This window comes from Drosophila santomea, chromosome X (assembly GCF_016746245.2).
Source record: "Drosophila santomea strain STO CAGO 1482 chromosome X, Prin_Dsan_1.1, whole genome shotgun sequence".
Classification (NCBI taxonomy): domain Eukaryota; kingdom Metazoa; phylum Arthropoda; class Insecta; order Diptera; family Drosophilidae; genus Drosophila; species Drosophila santomea.
Window position 1 is genome coordinate 16,682,259 of NC_053021.2, and position 12,265 is coordinate 16,694,523.

The 12,265-nt window shown below is 42.5% G+C and overlaps 1 protein-coding gene across 1 annotated transcript; it reads left to right on the forward strand.

Annotated features, from left to right (window-relative positions):
• The first annotated feature begins 955 nt into the window (after nt 1-955).
• Nucleotides 956-11,977, forward strand: LOC120455104. The gene is made up of 5 exons (XM_039640985.2): nt 956-1,587; nt 10,369-10,498; nt 10,587-10,927; nt 10,997-11,162; nt 11,229-11,977. Exons 1-5 carry the CDS (start codon nt 1,462-1,464, stop codon nt 11,336-11,338), a joined length of 873 nt encoding a protein of 290 aa, XP_039496919.1. The 5' UTR covers nt 956-1,461; the 3' UTR covers nt 11,339-11,977.
• The last annotated feature ends 288 nt before the right edge of the window (nt 11,978-12,265 follow it).

The following is a 12,265-nucleotide window of genomic DNA, read 5'->3' on the forward strand; positions in this document are numbered from 1 at the left end:
CTTTGATACAATACTGTTTCAATGGGTGTGCTAGTAATAATATTAACGTATGCTTCATCACAAAAGTTCCGTAGAAATACGCATTATGATCCTTAGATCCTAACTATGATAATAATCCTTCAGTGTAATGGGTATTTGTACTTAGGAGGCTGATCCCAATACGTTGTTAATAAAATATGTGGTTTAGTTTTGACAGAGTTACGATCTGGCGTGGCATAACTGCGATACGGTCGAGATATGGGAGCACCAGCACTCCCCTTTGAACGCCCCCCCTCGAGTTCCAGCCCACCGCCTACGCCCATGTGCCTGTGTGCCTTTCTGCCTCGCGTCCTACCTTCCTGCCCACTGGGACTCCGAAACCACTGGCACAGGCAGCACCGCATACCAAATACCAAACAAACTCACGAAAAGATCAACAGGCTGCTGCTTTGTTGTTGTTTGCTTTTCGTATACCCTATCTAGAGGTTACTAGATCTTGTATGTTATTTTAGCAAAATCTACTTGTTTTCTCAGGATATCATAGGGATCCTGTTTCGCTGTGATTATCCAGTCGTGGGTTCCGCAGATACGATAACATTAGGTCACATTAACGCAATTCTCGTTTTATCGACTATAAAAATCTGAAACTTGGTACATGAATGCATAATGAGCTTATAGAGGATCATATCGAGTTTGCCATAAATCGATAGAGAAATAGGCATTCTGTTAGGGTATTCCATGGTCCGGCTGCCACCGAAACAGTCTCTCCTTTCTTGTTTTTGCTTTATCCAGCAGGTAGAAGAGGCACCGTCTCCTTGCCTCCTGCTCCCAACTCTCCTCCCCCCGCAAGTCGGCTGCATTGCAAAGCGCTCAAATGAAACGCCGACTGCGACTTGAGACTATGGGTATGTGTGCATGTGTATGGGTATACCATACCAATGGTATATGGGTATTTGGTATTACCTGAAGTCGGGCTCAGTCGCCGACGATTTTCAGTCCGCTGGCGAACGTTGTTGCGATCACAACGTCTTGGTTATCAGTTCTCCGTCTCTTCGCTGCCCAGATCCAGATTCTCACTTCTCCGTTCTCAATTCTCCAGCTCAGATTCTTCGCCGGCGCGCGCGTGTGTGTGTGTGTATCGTGTTGTGTGCGTGTGTAGTGGAGCCCGTGTCAGTGTGTTAGTGCTGGCCCGTTGCTAAAATTATTATTTTTTTTCACGAACGTTGGTTGTTTTTTTTTTTACTGTGCCTTCCAAACTGGTTGCTGCTCTTTTAACTGTGTATTTGTGCAGCAGCAGTAGCAGCAGTTCAAGAAGAAGCGGCAGAATCTAGCTGCGGAAGAAGGAGAAGACATAGAAGACGCTGGAGATTACAAATCGAAAGAAAACTAATAGCAACTGTAGTTATTGTTTTCTTCTCGCGGATTTTCGTTGTATAAATCCCGTATCACAGCCGAAACAGTTCCGGGGAATAAAACACCAGCATGCCCTGCTCGGCCGTAACCCTATCTATAGCGACGATCTGCGCGATCATCGCCACCGCCCTGCTGGCGATCGCCTTCTCCACGGATAATTGGCTGCACTACGATGTCTGGCGCAACCAAATACAGGTGAGTCTTCTTCTTCTCATCTGTAGTCTTTAGTCTGTAGTCTTTAATCTGCAGTCTTGAGTCTGCAGTCTTTAGCCTGCCGTCTTTAGTCTGCAGTCTTTAGTCTGCCGTCTTTAGTCTGCAGTCTTTAGTCTGCAGTCTTTGGTCTTTGGTCTCCAGTGACAGAGCAGTGGGGGGCTACAAATCGAATTAACCCAAGGCCCATCCGCTTGGAATACATAATCAGCTAAGGCCAGATCCACAACCAGAGCCAGCGCCACCAAAATATACATACGGTGCATCTGCGACTGCGTGGCAGAAGCCACAGCTACAGAAACACTCTTAACAGTCTTAGCCAAAGCAGAAGACTCTGGCTGTTAGGAGGGAGCTTAAACTCCGGTTACAAGCTCCGCACATTGGGCCCAGAGCCGTGGTGAATGTGTAAATCCAGGCGGGGATTAGGCAACAGCTTAAGAAATCCGAAAAGATCGGATTCAAAGTCGTGCCACAAAGCGATATAATGGTACTTTGGTGACTCTGGTATGGTAACATTTGGGAATTGGAAAGGAATATGATATATATATATGATATATATACCTATGATATACCTATACCTATACAATAGATATCAATTGAGGAGAAAGACCAACAGTTCACCAATGTCATTAGAAATGTATAAAAGGTTTATAAAAATAAATACGACAAGGATTATGGTCCTTATACTTTAAAGATAGTAGCATCAAAAGAAATATCTGTTGAATTAAAAGGACTATGTGAATTATACTCTACCAAAAATAATAGTAGTTACATTTAGATGCACAAACTTCTTTGAATATCTTTTGTTATCCGTGTTGCCCCTTCCAAGAATCTTATCTTTAGCGGTGCTGAGATAAACAAGATGATTAAGATGCACTTGCTGACATTTGTGCACTGCAAACAGGTGTGCGCGGCCCACTGTGCGGAGTAGGTGGAGGAGGATGAGGAGGGCGAAAGAAGAGAGGCAGGAGGAGTTGGAGAAAAGGGAGGGGAGATGAAGGCACGAAGGCAACAGCAACAAACGGAGGTAACAGTAACAGTCGCTCGTTTTGTGCTTGGCCAAAAGAAAATAAGGGCAAGGCGGAGAAGAAGAAAGGTCGAAAGCAAACACACGAACAACTGGCATTGGAAGGAGGTGGGGGAGCGACGAAGGGAGGGAGTGGAGTGGAGTGAGGGGCGGTGGCGGAAAGCCGGAGTGGGGGGTGGAGGGTGGGCAACGGCCGTTAACGTTCAAACTTTCTACGCGAGCGCTTAGCCAAGCCAAACGCGATGAATGAGAAGCGAGAAAAGAAGAAGAGCCCAGGCAGAAGAGGCCGCAGAAAGAGGAGAAAGGGGGGAGAAGTGGAGGGAGCCACACCATTTTACAGTTTGCATTGCAAATACAGTCAAACTTCGGATTACCACATCTTTCATTCCTTCACAACGTAGTAAAATGTTCTACTTTAAGTTGGTTACTCGTTATTTGCTGAAATGTGTGTTAATATAATTAATAATACACAAACGGTTCCTAAAACGTATCAGTTTGTGTTAATGAGGTGCCACTGTAGAAAACTCAACTCCGACTTGTAGGTGCAACCGAGAGAACTTCAGATGAGAGCGCACTATGGAAATAGGTGTAAAATTGCGGCAGTGTGCGTGCGCATACCAATCATACCAAAACAAGTTAGCTAAAAACCAAAAAAAAAAAAATGAAAAAACAATAAAAAACAAAGCTGAAGAAGAGGAAGAAAAGCACTCAAAGTGTGCTAAAAATATTTGCACGTTTTTCGAATTTGTCGCCTAATCCGAAAGTTTCAATGGAATCGAGGGAGCGATAATTGCGGTGAGTTTCGAATCTCGCCGTGTTTCGAAATCTTCAGTGCTTCGGACACTTATAAAGCCATTAGAAGCAATCGTCTGCCTTGACCTCCCCCATTTTGGGTCATCGCTCCCCTCTCCCCCCATCCACGTTGCTTCTTTATCTCTCTCTCTTTCTTGCTCCTTCGATTTCCGCCCCTGGAAGAGCCTTTGAAGAACCGCTCAGGTGCAACAGGTAACTCGAGATGGGCTACCTGGCCAGAGGAAGTGCATCCCCGGGGGAGTGGGGAATTGAATACCCACAGCGATTATGAGCGCTACTCAAAAAGGTTGGGAATCCTGGGAAGTCAGTCGACGGAATAATGATGATGTTGTCAGAATATGAACATTTCCAACCTTTCTTCAGCTAATTACAATCGTTTTCTTCGGAAGAAGTCCAGCGGAATCTATTATAATGGGAAATGAAAACTACAATCTTGAGCGATTCAATAAGCACTGACAGTAATTTCTTACTCATATATCTTACAATATTACTTATCTTGTCTGATCTGTACATAGAAGCACATTGCATACGGTTTATAGTACTTTTTTCTTCTTTTGTGTGGAATATAAGTCTTCCTAGCTTTCAGGCCGCCCTTTTCCTTGAATTTTCTACATCTTTGCCCTGACCACTAACTTCCCCATCTACTTCTAGCTTTCCCCACCGATCCTGCTACTCCTTGTGTGCATCCAACGTGTTCGAAGTTCCCTGCTACTGGCTGCCATGCCAGTGCCATGTTGCTTTTGGTTTTGTCTTAGGCCAAAGCATTTGGCTTTGGCTTTGGCTTTGGGGCTTTGGATCGTATCCACGCCTATATCGCAATCCACATCCCAACCCACAAACTGGTTTTCGAGTTGAGTTTTCACTCGTTTCACGTTTTCGAGACAAGCACGACGACTCAAAATTGGTATGCGGCTAGTTGGCCGGTTTGGTTTGCCACTTCGCTTTTTGGCCCTAACTCGCAGGTGGTGGTGTCTCTTTCTCTCTCTTTCTCCCTCTCTCCGCTTGGGCAGGGGGGTGGGTTGGTTGGGAGGGGGTCCGGTATCTGGTATCTGGTATCCCCGGGCACCCAAGCCGAAATTGATGGAGCTGCGTTTTGGATTGGAGCCGCGTCTTTAACTCGAATCGCGGGGTTCGTTGTTCGATCGGTGAAAAGAGAAAACCCTTCTCCCCACGCTACGCAAAAAATGAATTATAAACATACATATGTACATATGTAGGTCCAAGTATGTTGTACTTTTCGAATTAAACATTTACATAATAATTCTCTTGGAATTTGCTACCCATTTTAAATGAACTGCAATGGAAGATCTTCAATAGAAATTTGTAAGAAATAGTGTATACTTTGCATTCAAGATATTTCATAATAAACCCAAAGGATTATCCCAAAGGATACATTTTTATATCGGGACCTAACCCGTAATTATTTACAAATATTTTCTCCGCGTATATTGGCAATGTGCAAACCTTCATTTTGCCGTGTCTTCGATTTCATTTTGCAGCAATCTTACTTTGGGCAATGCAATGCGATGACAAAAAGCCAAAAACATAGCTAATGTCCAAAGGAAAAAGTGGTTGCAAACACAAAAGCAATAGGAAAAACCAAAGCAAAGACCGAAAACCAAGTCAAATATCAAATGAAAAGCTGCCGTTGCTCATTTATTTAGTTGGCCCGGCTCTTTCCAGTTGGCCGTTTTCCCTGCCATTTGGCAATGGCGATGGCGATGGCGATGAATGAATTTCGTGTTGGGTCTTTACGCTTAGTAAGCTTTTTGTCGGGAGAAAGACGAAACGAAACACATGTTAATTCGCGATGTGAAATTAATTATTTTCAGCTGCGGTTGCGCATACGCCGTGTGTGACAGAAGATTTCTTTTCTTCTCCTTCTTCTTCTTTCGGCCACCTTTCTTCGCTGATTTTTTTGTTTTTTTGCGGCATTTTAACTGAAGTGGAACCCATTTTTTACGGCACCGCCAATAGGTATTGACGCCATCACTGAGTGTTTAATTTATTATTTTATTGCTGACATCATGTGAAATTCCAGGTTGATTAATCAGCACTTCCAGCGATTGGCTTGAATTAGCATCAAATTAATTGCACTTGACTGAAATCCAATAGAATGTGTTTTGATTTTAGCCTGGGAGAATTTCGGTTAAGAATCTGAGATTATCGGGAACTGGTCGGTGTTTCCGGTTCCAAATGGCTTTCTAACAAGTCACATAACAAGTCAAGAGAACCTAAAGACATAATACGAAAGGGAGTTTTAAGCAGGGATACTGAAAGTCAATTCTTCAATGAGCAACATATTCAAAAATATTACATTTCTATTGATAAACAAGCGTCTTGTGGGATAGAGATAGATTTTTTATGATCCCACATGTTATTATTTTTAATCCTGTGAAATCGTAATTTTCCAGCAAATAAACAGCACTTGAATAAATTGGAATATTTTTCCAGGATTCACAGATTCCTTGGTTAGGCAATCGCGCTAAATGGTATAGATATTATAATGATCGCACATTTCACCATAAAAATCTGCAAGCACCCTTAAGTTCGCCATTTTCCAGCGAATAATCAGGTTCCGGCAATTGAAAATTAAGGCTATACGATGTACGAAACTTAATTTCATCGCAATTATCCGCATGCAAGATTCTTGGATCTCGAAGATCTCGAAGATCGCAGCATCCGAGGTTCCTCATTATGGAGACCGCTTGAGCGTGCGATTGAAAACGCTTTCGCTTCCCACAAGTGCAAAAAAATATATATGTATGAAAAATAAAAATAAATATATATACATATGTACAAATTGGTAGAAGTAAAAGACGGGCAGAGCAAACCGAATTTCAAGCGATTATCGCGTGCGTGTGTTTTCTTGTTGTTTTTTTTCTATTCGCCACTTGAATCAATAAACAAATCATTTGATTTCAATCGGTTTCAGGTTTCTGCTGGCCGCCTCTATTATTACTTTTTCATTATCACTTTTTATCCACAAATGTGGCGACTTCCGCGTCGCAGAGTCTTCCACATAAATGGCATAAAATGTGCCTTCTTTGGGCTCTGTAATTGCCATCTAGCAATCTAACAATCCATCTATCTACAGATCTATGTATCTAAGTATCTAAGTATCTGTGTGGGCCAAAGTGCGCCGACGAGTGTCAAGAATGCGGTGTCGAATTGAAATACCTCAGCGATCTTTCCTCAATGTCGTGCTCCCACGACCTTTTTTCGTTTTTTCAGTTTCTTTTCAGTTTTTTTTCAGTTTTTTCAGTTTTTTTTCAGTTTTTTCTCCGTTTTTGACAAATCGAGAAACCAGAAATAGAGAAACCAGTTGCCAGTTGCCCGATGGCTTAAATTGATGTTGTCTGTGCATCGGAATTGTTGCAAACTGTTTTTTGTTTTGCATTGTCTTGGGTGCAGTGTGTTATAAATTATTCATTAATGGCTGCACTGCAACAAAATGGGGGCACAAAGGAATGGAGGTAGAGAGTAATGCAACCTTAGTGTGTTAACAAGCTGCCTTGATAGGGAAACAGTATGTTTTTAAAATGTGTTTAATAATCTGCTATCTCACTGATTATATGATCTGATCATATAACTTAAAAGTTTCAATAATACTTAAGTTTAATTTTTATTTACTTGTGGGCTTACTGTTTTTTCTCCTGAAATTTGCCTCAGATATACATATATCTTTTGCTAGCCATAAATACGTAGAATATGACTAATCTCGTTGATATTTTTGCGCCCAAGTGGGAGGTGGTTCAATCCAATTCAGCTGCGGCCTTGACTTGAGTGCATTTCACGATAGGCTGTTTTTCGTGTTTGGGAGTTGGGGGAAACTTGGAGCACAGCTGCTGGCATCCCGTCCTGCGCTCAAGAACCGATCCAGTTTGCCACTCTCGGCGGTCTTTTATCTGGTTTCAGCCTTACAAATGCCGTCCGTCCGATTGGCTAATCACCGACATCCGTCGTCGCCACAAAGTGGGGGGATTGGGGGGATTAGGGGGCTGTGGGGGTTGGGGATATACTCTGCACTCTGGTAGTAGGCCCCAAACTAGTTTCGCATGTGCTGCGGCCCGGGTGTCATAAAAATATTTGTGCCTTGCCAACTTACCAACTTGCCAACTTGCCAACTTACCAAGTGTCCAACTGAGCCACTGAGCTCTGGTAACTGAGGCAACCACCGAACCACCGAACCAGCGAACCACTAAGCCACTGAACCACCAACCGACTGCCAAGTGGTTGCAGTTCCGCAGTTCCACCGATCGAATGGAATTTCTACACACAGGGGAACTTGAATTCGAATCATTGGATTGCTGAATAATTTGTATGCCACCATTGCGATCAAACTCACATGTGCATTTCATTATGGCCAATTTAAATATTACTATCTGCTTACTACTATAGCTTGTATCGCAGTACAAAATGCTACCATCTTAAAATGTAATCCCTAACTTTTCCAGTCACCCGTTTTAAACGTTAAATCGTGATTTAGTGTCCCATTCGTGGGATTATCTTATCAGCAACAAATTAAAGCTTTTTGACACAGTCTTTCGACTTCCAAGACTTTCTTTCCATGCCGCACGATGGGCAATTCGTTTGAAGAAAGTTGTGTTGAGTTTGGTGTTTTGTGGGGCCGCTGATGAAATCGTATTGATTTGGGTTCCCAGAACAACGTGCATTGTATTATCGATCCGATAAAGTCGAAGAAATCGCTGGCTTGGCTGTCATATTTTCACCGATGCACTGGGCCTTCCGATCTGATCAGCGATCAACCTTGAAGCACTTTTCGCATTACAGTTTTGTTCGCAATCGATATCTCGCCATGCGTAACCCCTTAACCACATGGCCATATCTATATCTATAGCTATATAGATATAGTAGCTATATATCTATATAGTATGCCGTATTAATCCAGCTAACCAACCGATAATTCGAATCGCTCTCGTTTTCCAACTGCATCTCCACCTTCTTTCCCCCCAATGATTACCGATTTCTACGGATTTGTGGGCAGTATCTCTCCGGGTTTTTTGTTTTTTTTTTTTGTTTTTTCTGTTCACAGCCGAATGCGTTTCCTGATTGAATGCTGCACAATTTGTTGAATGTTACCAGTCCGAGGGCCCTTAATTGCCCAAGACTTTCATAAGAAAGTTACAAAATTAATCCGCTGAAGAGGCGCTAATAAAAAGGGAGCCCAGCTTTTTTGAGGAGCCGAGCCAAGCGAAAACCTTTCTCAATAGCAGCGAATGGTAATGGTGATGGTGATGGTCATAGAAATGGAAATGGAAATGGAAGGTGGAACGCCCTAACCAGTTCACGGTGCCCTAACCATCGTCTCCAGACGAGAGTTACGCAAGCGAAAATCATTTTCCAGCCAGCCGCCAATTTACATAAGCGCCCAGTTCGATGTACATACATATATATACATATTTGAGTATAGATAGCAAAAACTGAAAACTCTTTTCGATATGAACTGGGCGACGAACCCCCCAACTCTTATATTTTTCTCCATTTTTTTTGTTTTTTTGGATTTCCCATTGTTGTTTAAGTACCGGACATACCGTAGAGTAAAACACGTTTTTCGGCTCCATTTCTTTTCCCCTCATGAAAATGCATGGCTGCGATGGTGAAAAACTAGTCTCGCCTCGCGTCTGTGTGCGATTTCCCTCGCCATTTGGAAAAAAAAAAAAAAAAAAGGTGGAAAAGCCAACGATCATCCGCGTTAACCGAAATCGTAGAATTTCTGGCAAAGTGCCAAAACGTGAGGAACGTGATATCACTCGAGATAGTTGGATTTCACTCGGATTTACACGCAGAGAAATTTCTGGCCAGGTGCTGGGGGGTGATTAGGGATCGAAATACTAGACAGCACTACGTGGAGTTCCATTATGTTCACAGCACGATTCCAGACTCAATGGGCAGTGGGTTCCAAAAGATTGAATGGTGATTTAATCAAATGCGTCATATTTTTATTCATCTATGATCACACTTCAACTTGGAGGTTGAAATAAAGGTGATTTAAGATTTAAGTAAAACTGATAGATCTCATTCAATAATTTCCACATTAATTGTGGATTGTAATGCTTATAAAAGACTCTTCTTCGCGTGGGTTAAAGATCATATCTGGGTTAAATCTAATTAGATCTTAATTATCGGATTAGCACACCGCAAGTAAAACCCATTAAGCTCAAGGCCGCCACATTAACTTGCACTGAGACACGACCCCTGGTGACAATGATCAGTTGGAGATCTCTAGGGCCTTACAGCCCAGAAACGCACTGTATTATACATCATGAACCTTGGGTCGTAGACTCGCTCGCGAGAATTGCTCAACCCAGCAGCAGCAAATGCCTAAAAGTAAAATCAAAAACAATGGAAAACCGCGGAACGTGTTCAAAATGCCACACGATCTGATACAAGGGCCACAATGCACGCATCATTTAAGCATATGCCATATAGCACCATATCCAACCCACACTATCTGAACATTCGAACATCCGTATATCGTTAAGATGACCGGATGATGATGATGATCGACAGCGGTTCAATGCTGACTGTCTGTATTTCTCGCTGAGATTGCGATTGGGATTGTTAATGGAGTCTGGGGCGAGGTAGTTGGACACATTATCAAGATACGCCCACTAGGGGCGGAAACGGGTTTATTAATAAGTATGTATTGAAAATGTAGTGGGGCTTTGTGTACATTTCGATTGAATAACAATTCTGCGACATGAGCTTGAATTGCGGCATTTACTCTAGGCGCTAATTCCCCAAGAAGGTTAATCCGCTAGCTATAAATATACATATAAATATATGTACATATCAAATACAGTATATGGGGAGTGCCAGAGTTTTACTCTCAGAAAAGAAACTCCTTATATAGAAGGGCTGCAATTGAACTTATCTAATACGGATTTTCCTTTTCATTTCAGTCCTTTGCCGCCAAGCACTCGGATGCGGAGTCCCTGTTGCACAACATGAACGTGAAGTACTATTACTACACGAGGACACGGGGCTTGTTCAGGATCTGCTATCCCAAGGAGCGGCCGCCAGTTTCAGCCGGTGAGTAGTAAAGCTGCATATGCTATATATGCATATACATATATTAATCCTATATTTAATCCTTTTCCAATCCTTTTCCAATGCTTAGTGCCCACCTATCTGTCACCGATCGAGACGCACTGCTCGAACATTGACTACTTCCCGCAGGCGGAGGACGAGAAGATCGCCAACGAGGACGCCACATCGCGCCTCCATTTGGCCCGCTCCTGCATCGCCCTGTTCATCATCAGCTTTGTGACCATCTTCTGTGCGTTCTGGACCGGATTATCCGGCTGCTGGAAGCGCTCCTCGGGCGCCATTACAGCCACCTCGATCCTGCTGCTAGTCACCTGTCTCCTGGCCGCCGGCGCCATGGGACTCTGGCACACCGTCGAGTTCTTTGAGAAGGAGAAGGTCGTGGGCGAGGATTACTTCCAGCAGTGGAACACGGTATGTGCACTAGCTACTTTGCTCAAGTATGTGGATTGATTATTATTATTGGATATCTTGATTAAATAGGTCCTGCGCGACAACACGAAGATCGCCTACGACTGGTCGTACATCGTGGCCTGGGCAGGAATCGGAACCTGTCTCCTGGCGTCCATCCTGCTCTCCGGCGCTGCCGTTTGCCTGCGCAACGAGCGGGAAAAGGAGGAGCAGCTGAACCTGCAGTACCTGATGCCAGGTATGTCGTCCAGCAACAAAAAACCCTTATTATATCTGGTCACTAATTTTGTGTTTCCATTTGCAGTTTACTCGCAGAAGCAGCCACCCTATCCCCCCTATGCCAACTATGCCCAGCCGCAGATCTACCCAGGACCCTACTATCATGGCTCGCAGTACGGACCCTACAACTACTAGGGCGACTCCCAAAAGGGGCAAGCTGAAGCAATACCAGCATAGAGATCACAAATCATGACCAGGAGGGCACCTGGTAACCCTCCCCAGTAATCAAACCACTTGGCGATCAAATAGAGCAACCGCTAACGAAATCTTAAATTGCATACATTCTGACAATGACAATATTATATAAAGCATCATTTTTTTTTCGACAAGAATCTAGTTTGTAGTCTATATAGAGCTATATAGTATATATATATAGTATATATATATATATATGTATATCTATATGCTTGTATGTATAACTGATCGTGGGACTTGAGTCAAAGTTGCGTCCAAGTTTTTGGTGCGCGAATTGTTTGCGCGTTATTTTGCAAATATCATAGAGAGACGTATGGATGGATGGTTTTATATGTTGACCACGGCGAGATGGCGATTAAAAGACGGAACAATAAAGAGTTAATTTATTGTAGCACTTAACGTACATGTAGCGTATCTAAAATAATAATAAACAAATATGTGTATGTATCTAAGCTAAAAGTTTCATTGTACAATGTATATGAATGTAATAATGCGCGACAAGCTTCAATTGTCTTCCAAGTATAGTGCATATTGTATGTAGAGCTGTACGTTTAATGAATAAAAGTTTCTTACGTTAAAGTTTTACTGTTTTCATTTAATTTTGGTGGGTTGTTGATTTTAATTTCGATCAAATGTTAAGGAGAAAATGCATTTTTATTCGTGATTTTGACTAGTTAAATTGGCTGAATAAAAAAGTTTGGGAATTTTCTTTCCAAAATATATTGAAATTGTTGTTTCTGATGAGATAAGAAACATATCCACACAAAATTCTATGAAGCGAATTTCGTTATATTTAATAATAAGTTTTCTATAAGCTTCATTAGTTTAATTTCTACATTTTCAAATCGATTTATGATTTAGACATTG

Excerpts from the sequence above, each read along its gene's own strand:
- LOC120455104 (XM_039640985.2), top strand. The coding sequence starts at position 1,462 with ATGCCCTGCTCGGCCGTAACCCTATCTATAGCGACGATCTGCGCGATC. Across the intron at positions 10,499-10,586 it reads GCGGCCGCCAGTTTCAGCCG|TGCCCACCTATCTGTCACCG; the intron begins GTGAGTAGTAAA and ends TCCAATGCTTAG. Across the intron at positions 11,163-11,228 it reads CCTGCAGTACCTGATGCCAG|TTTACTCGCAGAAGCAGCCA; the intron begins GTATGTCGTCCA and ends TTCCATTTGCAG.